General features: G+C 54.3%; 1 protein-coding gene across 1 annotated transcript in view; it reads left to right on the top strand.

Moving 5' to 3' along the window:
- CTNNBL1 (catenin beta like 1) overlaps positions 1-9713 on the top strand; it is a 162482-nt gene extending 152769 nt beyond the window's left edge. Inside the window, exon 16 of the mRNA XM_064573155.1 lies at positions 9520-9713. Within this exon, the coding sequence (XP_064429225.1) occupies positions 9520-9608 (89 nt within the window). The 3' untranslated portion in view covers positions 9609-9713. The remainder of the gene's footprint in view (positions 1-9519) is intronic.
- The last annotated feature ends 12166 nt before the right edge of the window (positions 9714-21879 follow it).

A 21879-nucleotide genomic window follows, 5' to 3' on the forward strand; every position in this document is an offset into this window, starting at 1 on the left:
CTAAATTTACTCAAAGGGTTTGCCTGTAAGTGGCTTATAACTCCCATGACAGGTGGGAGATGAAATGTGAAGATAAATGGTATATACAATAAAGTGAAGAGAAGTTAAGAGCCATGGTCTCTGGGATCCGGCTCCTGGGACTGAATCCTGGCCTTGTTACTTACTGTGTTACCTGGGGTGAGATACCCAATTGCTCTTGTGACCTCATAGGATGGGTGAGAAGATTAAATAAGATGATAGATTGAAATGTCTGACCCTTAATAAGTTCTCCGTAAATGTTAGCTATTATGAATATTATGAAATATGATGATGATAATTGTCATCATCATTATCGTAAGTGAGGCATGGCTACAATCTTACGGGAAGTTTCGTGAAAGTGGCATCGAGCTGGGTCTTAGAGACTGGGACCGGGACATCCCAGAACAAAGGAACAGTGTGCGCGAAGGCATGGGAGCAGGAAACCCCGTGTTTAGCACGGCCACCCCAGGCCGGTGGCAGTGGGACCTCCACTGTGTCCGTGTTGCAGACAGAGACTTTGAGGTATTGGGATCTCGTTTTCTCCCTCAGAGAAAGAGGAAAGGGAAACCGTTCAGGAAGCAAGCCCAGCACCCTGTGAGCCCAGCACGGCGGCATCCTGGGTGCTCCTTCCCCGCTCCGTGTCTCGCTCGCGTGAATTACTACACAGCATGTCAGGCTGCCTCCTCCCTGAGGTGAAGCTGTGGTGATTGGCAACTCCAGTTTGTAAATGGCGTTTACGTCTAACACCCACTTGTTCAATTAGAACTTTTCATCGCTCTCGGCTCTCCTGTCTTGCATTTAGGCTTCTCCCTGCACTTCCATCCCTGCAATCAACACAGTGATCTTCTGAGAAAGAAAGGGTGTTTCTAACAGATACTGACATATAGTAGGTGGATGTTTTCCTCTGTGAAATCCTCACACATATACCTTAGGTTACTCAGAGTTTTCGGTTGTTATGAGCCAGCCTCTGTCTCCCTCAGGTCCCGGTCTAGCCCCCCAGTGTGTCGTGGGCTGTCGGGCACAGACTGGATGCGGAGTGGAGATTTGTTGATGGAGCGGCCTGCGCAGATGCCGCGTTCGTTCCCACCACTCCTTGGTCCTCTGCTCTGTTGCTTTCTTTCCCCCGAGCTCTGCCAGGGCCTCAGGCCGGCCCTTCGGTTCTCCCTCCATCACGCTGCCCAGCCAGTGGGGTAGTAAACCCGCCAGTCCCGCCTCTAGCCTCCATCTTGAATCCGTGCAGCGCTCTCCATCTGTTACTTCCCATCGGAGCACCCAGTTTATTTCCTTCCTAGCCCTTATCCCAATGTGTAATTGTTTTTATTTATGTCTTTGTTTACTCTTTTTGTGTGTCTCATACATTAAAATGTAAGCTCCATGACGTGGGGACGTTGTCTGGCTTGTTCACCGTGTCTCCTCAGCACCCAGAGCAATGCTGGGCACGTAATGAGAACCCAGCGAATATTTTACATATTGTTGAATTCAGCCCCACCCTTGTGCAAATTGAATTTGGCAGATGTTTGCTGAGACTTGTCTCGGGGCTAAGCACCATGCTAGATACTGTACTCAGGGGCCACACGGCGCCTGCCCTCGTGGAGTTTATAATCTTCTGGGGACATGGATGTGTAAGTGACCAGCCATAATTCAAGCTAAATGACACACACGCTGCAGCAGCTACTGAGCCGGCATTTGCTGAGTGCCGGGCTCTGTGTTCAGGGCTAGAGATGCAAAGAAGAAAAAGCAAGAGCCATATTTTTGAGACGTTCACAGTCGAGATACTCGAAACTAATTACAACGTGCTAAGTGCTGGTTGAAGTTGTGAACAGTGTGCTAACGGAGTGGTAAGAGCAGTTCTGGAGAGCCAGGCCATTCCGTGGACTCCCAGAGGAGGGAGAGGCTCCTCCCAGGACTGGGAAGAGTGTTCCGGGGGAAAGACACATCCCAGGCAGAGAGAGATGGCCCAGGGATAGGACAGTATATCAAAGGGTTATCGACCTTGCGTGCACTGGCAGGCGCCCGCCCTGGCTCACTCCCACCTCAGGGAAGCCCTTCTGCCTATGGTGTTGTGCGGGGGGAGCAGAGCCCCTGTGGCCTGCCTGTCTGCAGCCAGCAATCCCCTCAGGGCTGTGTTGGTGTTAACAATGGGTCAGGCTGGCTGGCGGGGTGGATGGCTAGACTGCTCAGGCCCTCTGCCTTAAAAGCCTTCACTCCCTCCCCCTTCTTCCTCCACCCTTCCTTCCATCAAAAAGCATGAGAAAACAAAGCCTCATAAAGAAAACCAGCTCATCAGTCTGTCCTCTTTGATTTTAATTTTGTTTTCCAGTTTGAGTTGCTTCCTTTTTTTTTTTTTTAACATACTAATTAGATGCAAGCTTTTTCTTTGATTTTATGGCCTACATATTTCCTAAGTTTTGCTGGCAGGATGACAGCTGATGTATCCCTTGAGGTCCCAGGAAAACGCTGATGAGGCAAGCCCAGCAGGGGTCTTTTCCCTTTGTATCTCAGTCCCCTTTCTCAACCATTCTCCTCCCTCCTCTTCTGTTGGGGGTGCCAAGAGAGCTGGGAATAATTGATGGCTCATTAAAGTCCTTCTTTCTGCAGACTGCTTACTCGGCGCTCCCAAAGTGCAGCCTTCCCTGGAGCTGGCAGCTGTTCCAGGCCTGAGCACTGTGGCACCCACGTAGGAGAGGGTGGTCTCTTTGCCAGAGAAGGGCAGGCCACACCATGTGCCCAATGAGGGCGGTGACAGTCTTCCTGCCTGTCATCTTGTGCCTGGCCCATGACTGGTGCCAACAAGGGGCTCAGTTAGTGCTTACTGTGGGTGGGGCGGGGGGGATGGGGGTGAGCTAGTGCTTCAGGCTTCTTTGTGCTCTTCCAGAAATCCAGGACCATGGTAGGTAGAGGGGTCACTCCTGAGCACGTCCTTCCTCTGGGCCAGGCTTCTGTGTGTATTCTCTGGTTCTCACAACAGCCCTAGAAAACAGGATTACAATCTCCATTTTGCAGATAAGGAAACCAAGACTTACGGGGGTTAAGTGACATTACCTGAGTCACTAATAATGTTGGAAACCAGATCAAAACTCAGAACTATACACAGTCGTTCTTCCATCTGGCAGGAAGGAAACCTCTAAATTGTTGGTTGGCTGATACAGTCCTCCCATCTTTTAAGAAAGAAAATTGAGGGCATCCACTTTTACAGAGCACCCACCTGGCATCACAGGGCACTAGGTGGGCTCCTAAGATGAATGAGACACTTAGAAGGCCCTGTCCCCAGGGGGCATACAGTCCCATCACAGGTGAAATGACTGATCACTACACAAAGCAGCATGAAGTCAGTGCTAAGACACAGAGCGGGAGTCATGAAGGCAGAGTTCATTCTGCTGCAGATTAAAAGGAACGAAGATCCAGGGAGGCTACACAGAGGAGGTACCTTTTTTTGGTGGTAAAATATATGTCAGGATTTACCATTTTAACCATTGTGACCGTCACCACTTATCCACACATTTGATTTTCATCTTGTAAAACTGAAACTCTGTACCCATTAAACACTCACCCCCCCATCTCTCCTCCCCCCATTTCCCTGGCCCCTGGCAGCCACCCTTGTCCTTTCTGTGAAGCTAATAAGTGACTAAGGAGGTGGCTTCTGGAAGCATGTGACAGACCTCTAAGGGCGGCACAGATGTCCATCCTTGAGGGGCCACCTCCTTGGATGTGGTGTAGGAACTGTGACCTGGAAATACTGTTTAGTGTAAATACTTGTGCCAAGTGTTTCCGTGGAAGCTGCTGGCAAGTCTCTTCAATGTCTCAGTCACTGGCGAAAGTTGTCGGAAGACCGTGTGCCTGCCGGGCTGTTGTGCAGGGGAAAGCTCAGAGGATTACTGACTCAAAACTCTTTGATTGGTGGCAAAAAGACTGAGCCAAAGACTTCAAAATGCTTTAAGAAATTGTCTCCTCGCCCTTTGATTTGCTTTTGGGCTTTATGGCTTGAAATCTCCTCTAGAAGCTCATAAACATGTATTTCCATATTGATTTGGGGCTCTTGGTAACCTTCGCATTGCCTCTGAGATTTTGAAGCTGCAGAAGTTGACAGGATTTCTCTTTCGATGACATGTTGATGTGTGCGTGACTTGCCCCAAGTCGTGGCACTTGTGACCACTAGAGTGTTCGGAGGCAGGAGAGAATCCTGGAGAGGCGTGCATTTCACCTTGGGCAGCTTGTTACCCTCTCTAAGCCACAGTCTTTCATCTGTGAGTTGGAGATAAGCTGCCTCACCAGGTTCCGTGAGTCCGGGAGGCACCGTGCGCACGCACATGCTTGCCACAGGTCAGCTGCTCTGTTGCTGGGGTCCGCGCGTGAGCTCCTCCAGCAAGAGACAGATCGGAGACACACAGACCCGCGTGATTCTGGCTCTCTGTGTAACTTTGGCTAAGTGAGTAGATAATGTGTTTGAGCCTTGGTTTCCTCTCGGTAAAACACGGACCTGGTGTGTGTGAATATTGCTCAAGTCGAACTACAGTCAGGCACCTGGGACAGAGTACGTGCTCAGCAAATGGAGGCTCCCTCCCTGGCTTTCTTGGCCTAATCCTTTGACCTGGAGGTGACAGCAGCCTGGACTCAGCACATGGACGAGACTCCTCGGGGCCTGGTGGGGGAGGGGAGGGTGCTTTCCTGGCAGCTCAAGTGTCCTCGGGACAATGAGAACATGACCCCTGTTAGCATGATAAGTATCCTCCTTTTTTTTTCTTTTTACTCTTTTCTTTCTTTCTTTTTTTTTTTTTAAGATTTTATTTATTTTTTTGTCAGAGAGAGAGAGCACAAGCAGGGGGAGCTGCAGGCAGAGCAGGTAGAGGGAGAAGCAGGCTCCCCGCCAAGCAAGGAGCCCGATGCGGGACCCAATCCCAGGACCCTGGGATCATGACCTGAGCCGAAGGCAGACGCATAACCGACTGAGCCACCCAGGCACCCCTCTTTTATTTATTTTTCATGTGCTTGCTTCTTTTTGCTTTTTTAAAAATTTTATTAATTAATTAACACCATGGAGTACATCATTAGTTTTTTGATGTAGTGTCCCATGATTCACTGTTTGCGTACAACACCCAGAATCCTTCTCCTTTAAGTGGGTGTCATTTTAGTGGAATCCCTGATGCACTTGTGTCCTGTAGCTACAGGCGAGTGTCCTCCTAGGGAAGTGTGACACTAGACCTTCCAGGTTCATCGTTGTCATTAAGGAATCTGTTACACATGGATTTTCCTTTCCCAGTTTCTAGTCTGTGGTTATGCCTGTGTCTTCCAGAGTTTTCAGTGTGAAAATAGGGGCATTCTTCTCCTCCCTCACCCCCTTCCTCCTGCATTTTTTAAAGGGTGAGCATTTGAGGCTTCAGTTTCAGGGGTCTGGACCAGGCTTGTGAGCTCGGCCCAAGTCTCTGCCCTGAAGACAGTTCTCCCCACCCACTAGCCCCAGGGCCCCTCCCTCTCCCTTTTAACATAAACAGAACAGCTTGTATTCCATGTCTGAAGAGTAAACCCGCTGTCTAAAGTTTGCTTTAATATTTATGCGTTCAGCACTGCTGCCTGTTTTTGAGCTCCATCAAAGCCTTTATTATAAGAGCATTTGAAAATGCTGGGGCAGGAGAGAAGGGAGTTGATGTGCACACCATCTTTTTCACTCTCTCCAGCCCGACTCACCCTCTTCTTCTTCTCTCCCGCTCTCCCCCAGCCCGCTCTCCCTCTACCCCACTCCCAGTTCCCCCTTCATCTAGCATCTCTCTTTTTCTGCATTCTCTCTTCCTTTCTTAGACACACACACACACACACACACACACACACAGCAAAGAGAACTCTTCCCCAAGACCTCTGGGAGGAATCTGTTCAATATTTATAAACTGCTGCAGCAGCTATAATAACCAGAGGTAGCTGGCACCACCAAGATTTGCTCCAAATAGGATTCTACTGTGGAAACAAAGAATGAGTAGGGGTAAGGGGCGGAGAGTGAGGGCGCGGGGCACAGCTATGCCGGCTGCCAATGGCCGGGGAAGAGCACTGGGGCCTCATCTGACCTGGTTCTGGGCCCAGCTCCATGGCTGGCCTCCTGCGGGACCCTGGCCAGTCACCCGCCCTTCAGAGTTTCACTGTGTTTCTGAGGGCCCTGCCAGTTCTGACATTCTGATGCGCTCCACATCTGTGGCCACTGGGACCCCTTTACCACAGGACATGGCATCCAGAGTCTTAGCCTTTGGGAGGACTTTGTAGCCAGAAGCCCTGTGGGGCTGGGCTGCTTTGGAGCCCTCACAGTGCAGTTTCTCCCCAGAGGGCAGGGAACAGGCAAGGTGGCATATTGCTTAGTAAAAAGATACCACTTTGGGGACTGGCTCTCCCGCCCACTGGCTCTTTAGGTGCCTTTTTCCCAACTCACACATGTTTTGGTTTGAATTTCAGCCTCTCTACCGTCCCGAACTTGGGCACGTTGCTCCAGTTCTCTAATAAGCTTCAGTGTCCTTGTCTGCAGACAGGGATGGCATTCTCTCCCTTGCACGATTGCTACCAAGATCAGACGAGTCATCATACCTCCACACCTGGCACCCACTATGAGGAGACAGCCCCTCTTCCACATTGTGCCTGTTCTGTTCTCAGCCTGTTGCCAGACACCAGCGAATCTGATGGTTTCCCCCTTCCCCACAGAGAGTAACAGGAGATGGGCCATGGGATGGGTACTCTGTGTGCTTGTATTTTTTTTCTAAGGCCTTGGCCTTTTCTAATCCCCTTGATACGGACTTTGGTTTCCTCTACCTGTGGGTCTCTAGAAAGAGATTAGGTCCCTACAGGGAAGCTGGCTTGAGTTGGAAAATCACTGCCCCAAAGGATCAGACTGTTCCTCCACTTCCCTCCCTCCTGGGTCTGAGAATACAGTAGGAGAGCAAAGTGTTAGTTCAATCCATTAAGACTCTTGCTTCCAGACCATGCCTCTGGGGGTATTAAATGCTATAATGGTCTTTTCTCTGTCTCCTGGGGCAGCAACTACTAGATGATTCACACGTGAGTAAGAGATAGCACTTACGTACAGCCCTTTAGCTGTCTCTGCAGCCCAGATCCTGTTCTCCCATTACCCCAGCCCTTTCTTTAAGGGGCCTTTCATAGAAGGCATCACAGCCATTTGCTGGTGGAGGTGATGAATGCATCTAATGGAAGAGGACTATTTCCAGGGGGAGACACACAGCTGGCACATGTCTGAATCCCAAATCCCGTTTTCCGGCACATGCCCAAAGTAATGAAGAGGAAGGAGGAAAAATGAAGTGGCAGGAGCAGAGTTATTCCCCAGCACGGTGGGGTGGGAGGGAGCAGGGGAGGGGTTGCACACTTTCTTCTCTCTCCCCGGTCTTTGTCTGATTTGGATCAGCAGATGTTTTATTATGTAAAAGCCTCTTGCCCAGAGTTGTCTATTCTACCTGAAGCTGCCCAGTGTGGGGAGCGGGGCAGGGACTCAAGCAGTCACCCTAGTCCACTACTCTGAGAGCTTGTGCACCACGCCACACTGACAGTTGACTCTCGGCCAGACTCTGCTCGGTATTCAGCCAAAAGTAAGGCACATGCCTCTGCCTTCCTGAACCTCCCCATCAAGTTCAGGGTGCTCTGGAAGTCCTGTGATGGGGACCCTGGCCTGAGGACAGGAGCCAGAGGAAGAGGGCACCAGGTAGGCTTCACCAAGAAGAGGGCCCTTAAGAGGGGCCTGCAGGGATATGTGGGCTCTCCACATGTGGCCCTGCTGGCCTGAGCAAAGGAGCCTCGGGGAGGGAGCTGTGTGTCTTGAACATCTGTTATTTGCCAAGTACTTTCTATACATTTTCAGAGGAGACCCTCCCAAGATCACTTAGGATTGTGAGTCGGAGACAGGGTTCAAACCCAGCCCACGATGTCACACTGTCTCCCCTCTGTGAGTCTGCGGGCAGTGAGAACACTGTCCTCCCTTCCCCTTCCAGCACATTCTCTGTCCTTCCTCCTGGGACTCACTGCAGGAAGCCCACCCCCACCCCCATGCCCTGCACTCCAGTCCCTAAGTCCCACAGCATTTCTGCACCGTATGCTCCCACCTCCTAAAACCAGGGTGACTATATAATTTGAGGGGATACTTTTGAAAATGAAATGGGGAGCTGTAAGTATCGTGCTGGGATAACTGGGTAAAGTCGATCACGTGGTGACCTACCTTGATGCTCTGATGGTGTTCTCTGGAGATCTGTCTTCACTGTCATCCTCTGTGTTCTCCTCCTTCTTAGAGCATTCTCCTTGCCTTTGTGCTCTAACTGAAACCCACCTCTCCCAGGGGTGGGCCCTCTCCAGTGGTGGCTCTTTTCTCCCACGTCCTCCTGCCACTGAAGACAAGGGAGGACCATCTCGACACCATTGTTTCTCCCACCTCCCCATTTACCTAAAAACTTCCAGCTGTGTGAATCTCACATCCAGGGACTGTACCCTAACCCCTCCTTGGTGGTGCAGCACCTGTTCCCCTCATGGGGGATTGCAAGGCTTACTGTCACCTTCTCCACTATTCTGTCATACTTCTTGGTGATGTCCATATCCACGTGTCTCTCTAGCACCCCACTTCCAGCCTATCTTCAGAATGCATGTAAAATCTGAAGACTTGTCACCCTTGCTGTGACCTTCTTGGTCCCAGCCACCATCAAATCACTTCTCCCACTTTCTGCCCTTGTCCCCTTCAGGGCATCTCCCACACAGCCACTGGAGTGAGCGGTCACTCCTTCGCGTAGAGCCCTCCCACAGCTCTGGGCGCAGGGGAAAGGCCAGAGTCCTTGCAGCGGCCCACAGGCCCTGTGGTCTGTGGCCGCGCCTTCCGGTCCCCAGGGCCGAGCTCCGGCCACACGGACCTCCACGTTAACCGTCCACACTCAGAGCCTCTTCACTGGCCAGCCCTCTGCCGCTCGCTCCCAGGCCTGCCCAGCGGAGTTGCCTCAGGTCTTCCTCACGTCTCTGTGAGGCCTTCTGACAGCCCCCCTCTCTGTGCTATTCACTTGCTTGTTCCCCCACTAGAAAGTGGGCTTCACAAGAGCGGAGATTTTTCATCTCTTTGGATCCTTACTTTATCCCTGTTGCTTCAGATAGTGGTTCTCAAACTTGCGTGTGTCGTCGCTCCCTGGACGGCTCATTCACACGGACTGCTGGGTCTGTGCGTGGGTCTGAGTTGGGCCCCAGGTCTGCGTTTCTGACAAGTTCCTGCATGCTGCTGCTGGTCAGGGCCCCGCTCTGACAGACGCTGGCCGGAGCAAGCGTGCCCGTGGCAGGCACCCGCTTCTCATGCGCCGATGACCACGTGCGTGAGTGGGGGGTGCGGCCGGGGAGGACGCAGTGAGGACAGGTGAGCCGGGCCCTGTGCACCGAGCACCTCCGGCCACGGCGGCCCCGGGGGTGCTGATGGAGGTGTTAGCACAGCATGCGCCTCGGCAGGAGCGGGGATCTAGGGAAGGCCATGCCTCACGCTGCCTTTGTCTCCCCCAGAGTATGCGGAGAACATCGGGGACGGCCGGAGCCCAGAGTTCCGGGAGAACGAGCAAAAGCGCATCCTGGGCTTGCTGGAGAACTTCTAGAAACCCCCTTGGCCTCAGACAGCATGGACTCTCTCTGGGCCTCCATCCAGAAAGTTTTTACGCGGCACCATGTGACTTTGGGGCAAATTAAAGCTAGTTTTGGTATTCCTGGCTGGCATTCTTTGTAGCAGAGCAGTACCCTCTGCTCTTCACCCGGCACTTTCCCAGCAGCTGTCCTGGGACGCCTCTGAGGAAGGTCAGTGGCGGGCCTCACTCGCTGTGAGGGAACGGAGGCTCAGAGAGCATCACGGTGGCCCCCGCGGCTGCTCCGGAGTCCTGCGGGGAGGCTGCCCAGCTGGAGCGGGGAAGGGGAGCGCGTGGACTGGTGACCTCTCTGGGCCCCCCAGCCCTGACCCGAAGAGTGACACAAGGCACGTGGCTCGGGCAGAAGCAGCCCCGGGGAGGCTTCCAGGGCGCAGTGAGGCCAGCCACCCAGAGCACACAGACCGTGGAGCAGCATTCCGAACCCTGGCCACCCCTCAGAATCACTGGTCGGGAGGGAGCTCGAACAAACACATCATGGTCGCGCCCCCCCTCCCCCCAATGATGAAATCCGGACCTCAGGTGCGGCCCACGTGCCGGGTCGAGTTCTAGCTCCAGGCAGTTCCATGCAGGGGGGAGGGGGGAGCACCTCTGGGAGGGCGGAAACAGGCCTTGGGCCCAAATTCCAGCCACGCCTGCCAGCCTACCTTCCTTGCTCTGCAGAGGACGGGTGGGGCTCAGGGGGGCGAGCTGAGTCATCTAAGTGTGCGGCGCCCAGTGGGAACCTGAGAAGTGGGGTCTCCTTTGTTCTTCCCTTACACGGCTGGGCCTTCGCATTGGAACCCCACCCATTTTACACGGGGTGTGAGAAAATGGCTCAGCGGCCCGTTAGCAGGTTTTTAGTGTCTCTTCATGAGTGAGGAGGTGGAGGAACCAACCGATCCAGAAAAGCAGCATTTCGTTAAATGGCGTGTTTAGCCCAGGGTCAGCACCCAGGCTACAAAGGGGACACCACACACCCTGCTTGTGCCCGTGGCCAACACTGCCAGGCCGCCCAGCTCTTGCTTCTCACTGAATCCCAAGTACAGGGTTGTGGGCGGCCCCCACCATCTGGCCGGAGCCGGCGTGCCAGGGGAGACCTGGGCAGCCGCCAGGGAGGATGCCAAATAAGATGGCGCCCGCATCGTGCCCGGCGTTGGGCAGGTGGGAGGGCATCAGGTAAGACCACCCCTGCCCGGCAGGAAGGCAGACAGCGTGCCCGTCCTTGTGAGGCGGCCGTTCCAGCAGGGTGGTGGCGGGCGGGTGCACCAGGACCTAGCCCAGAATCAGAATGGCCTTACAGTCTCATTTTGGATTTAGGCGTTTGGTTTTTCTATTTCACTTTTCTGTAACTACAGTAGCGACTGTGTATCGAACACCTGCTATGTGCTCCTTGCTGTACATCCCTTCTTTTAACATGCACAACAGTCCTGTGGGCATCGTTATCCCCCATTTACGGAAGCGGACACTGGGGTCCCGGAGAGGGTAAGGACCTTGTGCGAGGTCCTGGGGCCGAGAAGCAGCAGCATGTACGTTCAAAGCCGGGCCTGCCTGCCTGTGCTGGCCGCACTCTCCCCTCCACCCAGCTGCTCCGTCTGGGAGACCACCACGGATCACTGACTGACATGACGCTTCCATCGGTTCCACTGTTGATATGTGGTGTAATGAATTCACAAAGAATAAAGCATGTCCAGATGTAACCTGCAGAATCAGAGACTCTTTGAATTAAGGATGATACTTCAGAGAGCGTTAGTCCTTCAGCATTATCCTCTTTTTTTAAATTGTATTTGTTTTTAGCCAGGTAAGGCTTGTCCATGGTAGATGTTCAAAATTCAACAAAAAGGCAGCGAGGAGTCTCCCCTTCCATCTCCCGCCCCCTAGACCTCCCTTCCCCTGTCGCCTGGTTGTCCATCCAGAGTTCTGTCCAGCGGTTGTCCAGCTGCCTTCTCCTGAAGCTCCAGGTTTCCCAGAAGCGCATCAGAAGCCAGCATAGAAGGGAGGGTGGGTGGGGTTCGGGGCCGCTCACCCCGCTTCAACCACAGTCGCTCCACTCCGCCTTGCTTCACACGTGGGGGTGCCTCCTGAGGTTTGACAAGTCCCTCTGCCAAAAGTTAAGTTTCAACTCCTGTCTTCACTTTACAAATGAGGAAGTGGTCTCCTTTTCTATCAGTTTTGTGACAGGAGAATTTGGGGGGCAACATGAAGTATAATCCCTTAGGATTCAGAAGGGGTTATAGTTCAGAGGTGCTGCAGGGACCAAAAAGACGGGATGAGGAGAAATCTTGACCCTCTGCTCTCTGATTTTAACAGCCCACCACACAAGGCTAAGAAAAGCTTTTGAGAACAAGGTAAAGATACTCATTACTGGCCTTGCTAACCTGTTGGCTCCTGGGGTGTGGTCCTACTTTTTGCGGCTGCTCATGACTGAGACCCTGTCTGCCTCGCCAAGCAGCCCCACCCCTCCAGAAGGACTTCTTGGGCATCCAGTAAAGGCCGCCCTTGCCGTATGGTTCTGAACTTGACTTCTGCATCTGCCCACTGTTGGGGCTCCCAAACTCTCCCCTTCAAGCAAAGCCCCCATGGCCATCCTTGTGCCCGTAGCTGAGTGGTATTGGCACCCACCATCCCAGCAGGGCAGTATGCCTTTTCCTATCCAAACACGGCAATAAAGTAGCCTTTAAACAGTATTAGCCAGAATTACTCTGCGAGGGAAACGAGGATGTCACATACCTCTTCCTTCACAGCTTGCTGCTCTGTGGTGGTCAGCATGCCCGAATTTAGTGGCAGCAAGATGGGCCATGTCTAATTTAAAGAGATTGGCATGCAGACTACATTCCTCCTTTATCTGGGCGGAAGCACTTTGTTGGGGGAGCTGGAAGCCACCCTTCTTCGGTCACCCCCCACAGGAGCGCCCGTGCCCAGGTGTCGTCCTCTGCCATTACGAAGAGCATCAGTTTAGTGTCTGACAGAGAGGTGAGACTCACTTTCTTAAAGGCAAAAACTTCTTGATTAGAGGTAAGAGCAGAGCCACAGGTTTCAACCTGTCTTCCTCCTTGGTACAGACGGGAAGTGGTTGGTGTCTCAGCGCTGGGCCTCCATTCTCATGCTGCGGAAAAGACGTGCTCCTCCAGCCAGCTTTTTCTCGATTAGGTGACACACGCCCTTGGTATAAACTTCAGAAGGTCCGTAAGGGCATTCCGTGTGTGGATCTCCCAGGTGCATCTCCTGGCCCCCCAGCACCCCTCCCCAGAAGCAACCACTGCTGAATAGCTGGAGTATCCTTTCAGGGATGTGTTTTCAAGTGAATAAAAATATAACAAAATTGGGAGTATATCATGTTCTCTGTCTGCACCTTGCTTTTCGCTCTACACTCGCCAGACGCACACAGCGGCCCCGCTCCTTCCATAACTGAGCTTATCTCTGGCAGGGCCACACGTAATTTAGTTAATCACATTCAGGGACATTTCGGTGTCTCCGATCTTTGGCTATCACAACGCTGCAGTGAACATCCTTGGTCATTTCACACACGTGTGAGTTTAAACTCCCAAGCGGAATTGCTAGGTCAGAGAGAATGCGCATCTTTCACGTGATACATACCACCACGTGGTCTGCCCTCCATCGACGCCTGCGTGCACGCCTCCCCACACCCTCTCCAGCACGGCATCCTCCCTGGCGTCTCTGCCTCTCTGTTGGCCACAGTGCTTGCCGTCTTCATCTGCATTTCTCTTACGAGTGAAGTCATCGAGTGTTTTAGATGAATTGATTGCGTCTGTGCCGTATTAGCTAATACTCATCGAGCTCATTCTATGAGCTCAGTGCTTCTCTCCAATTAGCTCATCTCACCCCCGTTCCTAAGGGGTAGGTACTTTATCATCAGCCCCCTTTCACAGATGAGACCAGATGACGGGGCCTGGGGCTTACAAAGTGACAGAGCTGGGCCTGGAACAGAAGCAAACTGGTTCCGAATTCCACACTCCTGACCTCAGAGCCGCCCTGTCTCCCAACCAAGTGGCAGGGAAGGGGCTCGAGTGAGGCTGGAGAGAGGCGGCCGGCCATTGTGGAGTCCCCCCACCCCACCCCGTCCGTACAGAACGCATAGGAAGCAGAAAGCCTTCGGCACAGGTTTGCAGGAAGCCCCGGAGAAGCAGCCCATTGGCGGCCTCACGACTGAAGCCACGGTGGCTGTGCGGGCCCGGCTCCCTGAGCCCCTCACCCCTACATCTGAGCAGTTGGCTGCAATACTCACCTGTATGGGGGCCCTGGCTGCTCTACCATGCGGAAAGGGAAGTCCAAGAAACATCTGGAAGGTTAGGCTTTCTCTCTGTAGCTATGGGGAGGAGGAGCTACCTTCCAGCAGCTTGTAGTGAGGATCCTTGCCCCCCGCCTGTCCGCTGAGCCCAGACTCCTGCTCTGCACCCCCCAACCCATGTTACATGTCACTGTAACCTCCCAGGGCACGTCTTCCAGCTGCACCCCTGCTCTGGGCGGGGCCCCGTGCTGGGCACGGGGGGCGTGCACCCCAGGCTGAAAGGCAGTGTCAACTCCGCACAGTTGCCCAACAGGGTGTCACAAGGAAGCGATAACGAGCTTTAAGAGAGACGAAGGACAGAGAAGGCCCCCAAACCTGACAGGAGGCATCAGGAAAGACAGGCCAGTGCACCATATCTGTATCTTGAGTGACGTTCACAGGGGTCTTAAGATGGCCACGAGTCTCAAAAAATAAGAGGTAGAAAGTCCTTCGAGGCAGAGGGAATTGCACAGGCAAAGGGCTGGGGGCCAGATAAAACGGACCTTTGGGGATACTGGGACTGCCCTGATACATACTTGGGCAGGGCAAGGGTTGAATGAGCTCCTGGCTATGGCAGAACCCGACAGAATCACAGGCATGTTGATTCCTGTGCTTTCTGGAAGCTTGGGGTCATGTCTAGTCACAGAGCTTGTTCTAGGACACGTTGCCTTCCCTTCTTGTAGGCTCCCACAGTCCTCGAATGATGGGGAAACAGATTCTGACCCCTGAAGCAGGATCCAGCCTGGCAAGTTTGTCTGGGGAGTAACCAGGCCCCAGATACACTGGTAATAGCTGAGCAACAAGCAAGGCCTCCACCCCTAAGGCAGCAGGAAGGCTATGGGAGACCTCTAGGAAGGAGGTGGGAGAAGCCACCAGAGGTGGGTCTGCAGAAGCCAGGACCCAGGTCTGGCCACAGCCGAGCAAGGCTTTATTTAGCCTGGCCCCAGCTCCTGGGTAGGGCATCAGTGAGCAGGCCCATCCAGGAAGTGCCCAGGAGCAGAAGGGCAGGACGATGGGGCCTCGAGTCCAGCCTCTGTCAGACAAGAGCATGGCCCTTACCCTCTTGGAGTCTCAGCTCTTCTTCATTCCAGGACTGAATGCGAGGGTCTCTGAGGGGTCAGCTTGTGGAAATCCACACCTGCGACCAGCTCAGGGTACCCACCCCATCATTTACTGAACACCCACCATAAGCTGTGTGGGGAACAAGACAGACATTGTCACTGGCCTCAAGGAGCACCCATCCTCGTGGGACAGACCGAAAGACAATAAACAGGAAAACAAACAGAATGAGTACTGGGGTGTTCTAAAAGGAGCAAACAGGGTACAAAGTGATAGAGACTAGGCAACGGGGGGCCTAGCTGAGGTTGGGTGGGCTGAGAAGTCCTCTTTGGTGAGGTGATTTTGAGCTAAGCTCTGAATGACATCAAGGAGCCCAGGGGCCTGAGCTGGGGAAAGAGGGGTCTAAGCAGAGGCCCAGACGCAAAGGCTTTGAGGCAGAGGGAGAGCACCATCATTCTCCAGAAAATAGCCAGGAGCCATGGTGGCTGGACCCACGCGGGAGGCAGGGGCTGCTGGGGGAGCAGGCCAAAGAGGGGGGCAGGGGCCAGATCTTGCAGGGCCCTGAAGCCCACGGAGCAGTTTGGGCCAGGAAAGAATGCCATCTGATTTTTGAAAAGATTCCTTTGCTTGATGGAGGGCTCGTTGTGGAGAACAGCGTGGAAGCAGGAGCCCCAAGAAGAGGCTGGTGCACGCACCCAGGGAGGAGATGCTGGTGCTGTGGGCCAGGAGGAGGTGGTCTGTGGGGGCAGGCTGAGGCAGAGCAATGGGTCACCATGCAGGGAGGGGCCCTGCTCCGGGAGCTGTTCCCCAGCACCAAGGGCTGGGAGCCACTTAACGGCCCAACCAGAGGCGGGTGGGGCCGGCGGAGAGAGCTGCTCAGTATATAAATATCTTTAATGAATAAATAGAAGTGCTTTTAGGGCTGGCGGAGTCATATCATTTCCACCTGCCGTAAAATTTCATTAGAAGCGGGCGCTGCAGGGGGAGAAGAATGGCTGCAATGAATCTGCCTGCCCGCCCCCAGGCCCTGCCTCCATTCTGGGCCTACTCAGCTCCAGTCCCAGGAGAATCCGGACCCAGGCCCTCCTCCCCAGGCCTTCCTGGGGCCCCCGTGGAAGTCTGGTCCTTTCCTGCCCCAGCACCCCCACCAGGACAGGCAAGAAGCAGCAGTGGGCAGGGACCTCACTCCCCTTGGGAATCAGACACAATTCCTCCTCCCGCCCCCTGCCTTCAGCCCCTCCCCAGGACGGCAGGGACTTCACCCCCTCCCCACTAGTGCAGATTGGATGGGTTTCAGAGAAGGTAGGAACCAACGCTGCTGAATTCCAGGAACAGAGCTGGGGGAAAGCGTGCCTGGGGTCAGACCGTTTGACAAATGAGCAGAGGCCCAAGAAAGTAGGGGACTGTCCTAAGATCACTCAAGATCAGCAGAGCCAGCCCTCCCAAACCACCATAGTGGGGGCTACATTATTTAGCACCAACTATATGTCTGACTCTGTACTAATCACTTGGTAGGCGCCATTTTATTGCCTCCTGCCCACATTCCTGTGATGGGGAGACAAGCACCATACCATTTTGCAGATGAGAACACTGAGGCCCAGAGAGAAGTAGGATCCTGGTCACCGCCTGTGTTAGCGACAGCCAGATGAGAGTCTGTCTCCACCCGACCACAGCAGCCTTTTTCTCCTTTACGAAAGTGTTCTGGAGCTGAGATTGTTTTTCCTGAGACCTTCCAGAGACTGGAGTAGAAAATGTACGGACTGCCTACTACGTGCCAGGTAGTCTCCGAACTGAAGGCCACCGTCCCCAGCACCTGGCTGCGTCCCTGGAGCATCTTCCAACGGTACCATGCTCACCTCCATTTTATAAATAAGAAAAGGAAGCACAGAGAGGTCAAAGAATGTGTCCAAGGTCACACAGCTGTGCCATGGAGGCCGGCCATTCACTTGGGGACCGTCAGGCCCCTCCCCGGGCCCCACGGCCACCCTCCCCCAGCCAGTGGTGTCCGGTCAGGAAGCCTGGCCAAATGGACAAGCATAGCTGGCAACCTGCCTGAGCCCATGGTTATCAGTTAAGCTCATTAAGTGGCCATGACAGGACATGGCCTGGGCCAGCTGCCTTCCCTCCTCACCTCACGCCAGCCCTCTTGGGATCAAGGCCTGAGGACAGGTTTCTGCTTTTATCAGCTACAAGCCAATGTCTCTCTGTAATTGAGAAAGATGAAAAGATATGCAAGCAAGCTTCACCCGGCTGGCCCCGCGGACCAGTGGGCACTGGGCATGGGTGCTGGAGACAGGCTTCCTGGGCTCGAATCCAGCCCTGCTCCTCCCCAGCTGTGTGACCAGGGCGAGTGACTTCCCCGCTCTGAGCCTCGGTCTCCTCGTCTATAAAATGGGGATAGGGCTCTAAATACTACTCACCGTCTGGATCTGAGGCAAGCTGATATGTAGAAAGTCCTTGACCAACGGTTAAGTGCTGATCAATGGTCACACCATCATTACCGACATCCTTATGTTACTGTATTTTCTTCACTTTCCCCACTAGACTGTAAGCTGATTCATCTTTATTTATACCTTCCAGAATGAATGAGCAAACCTATGAGGGCATCAGTCCTTCCAGCAGCAAACACCCATGCCAAGGTCCTTGAGGAGCAAAGAGTGAGCAGTGTACCTATATACAACAGCTGTCCTCTAAGGGACTGGGGTGGTGAACCGGAGTGCCATGGGTGGGCCTCCCCTGACCAACTGTCCAACCCCATGCACTCTGCCCACAGCCCCGAGGCCCCCAGTTCCTCTTTCATCCCCTCTCTGCTCTCCCCAGACCCCCAGTGAGCCTTCCCTGAGCCTGCTTCTCCTGACTTGCCCCGTGAGCTGCCTGAGGGTGGGGGCTGCCTTCCTCCATTTCTGCACTGAGTGCCCAGCACGGGGCTACCACCCAGCAGGAGCCCCTGCAACATTTCCTCAGCAGATCTTTTCTGAGCACCTACCATGTGCCAGGCCCCATGACGGCTGTGGGGATAGAGAACAAACAAAGCTCCTTGTCCTGCAAACCAGCTCGAGGTGGCACTGGGAGTTATACACAAAATAAAAGAGAGTGATAGGAAGGAAGAGTAGCTCCTCTGGTCTGGATGGTCAGGGAAGGGCTTTCTGAGGAGGTAATGGCTGGAGCTGAGACAGGATTGATGAGCAGAGCAGCTGCCAAGGGAAGTTGGGAATAGGATTCTAGGCAGCGGGAATAGCAAGTGCAAAGGCCCTGGGGCAGGGGTGTGATTTGCATATTTAAGGAACAGCCAGGTGCCTCCTGAATGAGGAGAGCTAGGTGAGTTTGCAGAGTTGGGCAGGGAGCAGGCTGTACAGGGCCTTGTTAGCCACAGTGAGGAATTTGGATTTTCTTCCACACACAATGGGAAGCCATTGGAGGGTTTTAAGCAGTGGAGGGAAAAATGATCACAGGGAATGTGTGTGGAATATAATGACTGAGTCAAGGAGAGAGAAAGGGAGGGGATGGGTGAAGGAAGAGAAGATAAAGGGACGAATGGCAGAGCAAAGGGCAGAGGACCCAGCTGGCTGCCTGCATGAAGGAGACGCCACCACGGATGCAGCAGGATCTGGGCCCCTCCTGTCCTTAACCTCTACGTCCCTTCTGGCCCACTGTCTGGAGTGGCCCCACCTAGCCCAGGCTTGTGGTGGTCAGAGCGACAGACACAAAAGCAGCTTGAGTTGGTGGGAAGCGGTGGTTCTGGGAACATCTGACCTGAGTCTTGGGAGTCCCTGACACTTCGCTTCTGGGAGGAGGCAGCCATGGCCCAGGGATGAAAGGGCAAGTGGAGCTTCACCAGGTAAGGAGACAGGAGGGGCTCTCAGGAGAGGCTCGGAGAAGGGCAGAGGCAGGGAGGCAGGAAAGAGCCCAGCTCTGAGCTGGGGGTCTTACAGACCCAAATCCAATTAATTGTCACCACAACTCTGTGAAGGGTAAGCTGCTGTCCCCATTTTATAGATGAGAAAACCAAGGCTTAGAAAAGGGAAGAGGCTGGATGGTCATACAACTATTCTGGGCAAGAGCTGAATCTTGACCTCAAAGCCCAAGGGCGGTCAATAAAATGTATCCCAACACTCCTGTGGGTGCTGGGAGTCCACATGGCAGGCAGGAGGGAGGATACTATCAAAGACACACACACACACACACACACACACACACACACACTGCAGGCATTGCTGAGCAGCTCATTCTTCCTGGGGTATCATGGAGTGCATCGTGGAGGAGGTGGCATTTGAACTCAACCATGAAGGGTAGTAAGAATTGGGCAGGGGAGGAGGTTACAGAGGGAGGAAGCATGCTGAGGAAGCGCTAGGTGAGTAGGCAGGGAGGAAGGAGAGGAGGTAGTAGAAAAGGGGACTGGGAGATGGGCAGGAGTCAGATTGGGAATGCTCAAATGTCAAGGCCAAGCAATAGTACTCTATTCGGAAGGCCCAGAGGGGCCCTGGAAGGGCTCTGAACCATTGAGAGGCAGGTTGCATGGACGAGTCTGAAAGTCCCTCCTGTTTCATGCGTGACGGACGGAAGGGGGTAGGTCAGGAGGCTGGAAGATCAGGAGAGGGCTGGTGCTGTGGTCTAGGCAAGCCTTGGTGGTGACCTTGAGGACAGGGAGGAGAGGGCATATTTGAAAGCTATTATGGAGTTAAGAGCGGGCCGGACTTGGTTGGGGAGGAGGGGTGGGAGCACTAGTTGCATCCCCGAGAGGGTCAGTTAGCTTGGTCACCTCCCCTGGCCAGAGACTAAAGTCATTCATTCATCCACCTCTCTGACCACCGGTCCACCCACCCACCGCTTCTTCCTTCCATCCAGCACGCGTTAGTCTCCTCCTTGGGCCAGTCCCTCTCTGTGTTGGGGGGTAGGGTACGGGAACGCCTGCATTGGTCCCTGGCCCTCTGGAGCACTGCACGGTCTAATGGGAAGATCACTGCGACAAGAGGCAATCCAACCCAGTGTGCCGAGCACAGGTGATCAGGCAGACAAAAGGGCGGAGGGAGTGGGGAGAGCAGGGGGGATTGAGGTTGAGGGGGCTCAGCACGGCCCAGCTCCACCTCCGGAAGGTGGGTTTGCAATGTCATCATCCCAAACAAAGGACAGTACGTTATTAACATTATTAATTATCATTAATCTAATTAAACGGCTATTACAATTAAGAACACAGCGATAAAAATGCCACCTTAGATTTAAATGCATCCATGAACGACTTTCCGTGAGCTCAGCCCACCCCCCACTGCAGTACCGCTCGCTCAGTGGGTGCACGGCCGACCCTCCTGTTTCAGAGACACCACGGAAGGATCACAAAGTCCCACTCCCCTCGTTCTACCATTGAGCACACTGAGGCCCAGGAAGGGGACATGACGGGCCCCGGGGTGACCCCCAAGTCGGTGGCAAAGGGAAATTCAAGGCAAGGAGCCAGATACTGGCCCGCCCGCCTCCCAACTCGCCCCATCCCTAACAGCCTTTTTTTTCCCTAGGAAAAACAGCTGTCAGAGGCAGCCATCCTGTTACCGATTAAACAAGGCAAATTCTATCGGAACAGAATCAGAGACACCCCTGGACACCTAATTACACAGTCTGGAACGAGAAACATGGGCAGGGAAATAGGAATATGAACAAACAGTAGCAGGCAGCCCAGTGCCCTCCCCATCGCCAGAGGCTGTCATTTCCCTGAGGCCTCCAGACAGGAGGACAGGGCGCATCTCCTGGTCCTTGAACAAGGTCCCCACTCCCAGGAAGGGGCTCCCCAGCTGGAGGGAGCCCGGCAGAGCCCCCCACACCCCCCCTGCTGCCGCCAGCCAGGGCCCTACGACAAAGGAGCGTGTGGACGGGAGCCCCTCTCAGAGCCTCCTCTGGACCCCGTGGAGAACGAAAAGGTGTCATTCCAGGCCTCCAGCAGTCGGGGCAGCGAGATGGGGCAGAGCTGGGCTGGAGCCACACTGGCCTGGCCCCAGAGCCAGGGCTCCGTCTCCCAGCTGGAGGGCTGTCCCGGCAGGCTCTGTCCCGGTGGCAGTGCTGGGTGCGGGGGCTGGGCTTGGCTGGCCCCCCACCGGGAGAACCTGTGATTTTATACTGAGCAGGATTGTGAGCTGGTGAGGGCAGGGTGGTGGGATAAAGAGTGAATTGAACCGGGGAGGAGAGGGGGCTCCTTGAGATACGATGGTTCTGGAAGGCCTCTCTCAGGAGATGTTTGAGCTGCGACCTGAATAGTGCGTAGCACCAGCCAAGGGCAGAGCTGGGGGAACATTCTAGGTGAGTGCAAGTCGAATGAACCAATGGGTGGATATGTGGGCAAGTGAGTGGGAGCAGAAGGGGGTGCGCTGTGGGAAGACAGGCCTGGAGCCCTCAGGTGTCCCCACACTCTCTGCTGTAGGGGTCCGTGACCGGATGGCTCACAGGCTCCTCTGAAGTCCCCCTGCACGGCAGGCACTGTGTGCTCAGTATGGGGCGTCTCTCCTTCCCTCCTCCACCTGCCGGCCCCGCCCCGCCGCAGCTCCCCCACGTGCCACCCCCAGGAGGGACCTCCTCTAAGGTGACTCTGCTCGTTACTTATTGTCAGTATTATTGGTGTGCCATTAATAACCATTACCCCTCACCTTCCTCCCTGCTTCTGTCTTTCCACTGCTGAGGTTTGTGCCCTCAGCGCAGGTCAAGAAGCCTAAAGACAAGTCATGGGGTTTTCGGAGCCCGCGGGTCCATCTCTGAGTGGAGAACGTGAGACCCACCCATGACTCGGGGCTCTGCCTCTTCAAGGCCATGGGATCTGACTGCGGCCATCATGCCACGTGACCTAGAACAAGGACTGGCCTCCCTGGGCCTCCCTTTCCGCCTCCAGCGTGGACAATACCTCTCACCCCTGCCCCACTTTGCTTC

The sequence above is a fragment of the Mirounga angustirostris genome, unplaced genomic scaffold, assembly GCF_029215605.1.
Source record: "Mirounga angustirostris isolate CCGP_5_RB_7025 unplaced genomic scaffold, mMirAng1.0.hap1 SCAF_10, whole genome shotgun sequence".
Taxonomy (NCBI): domain Eukaryota; kingdom Metazoa; phylum Chordata; class Mammalia; order Carnivora; family Phocidae; genus Mirounga; species Mirounga angustirostris.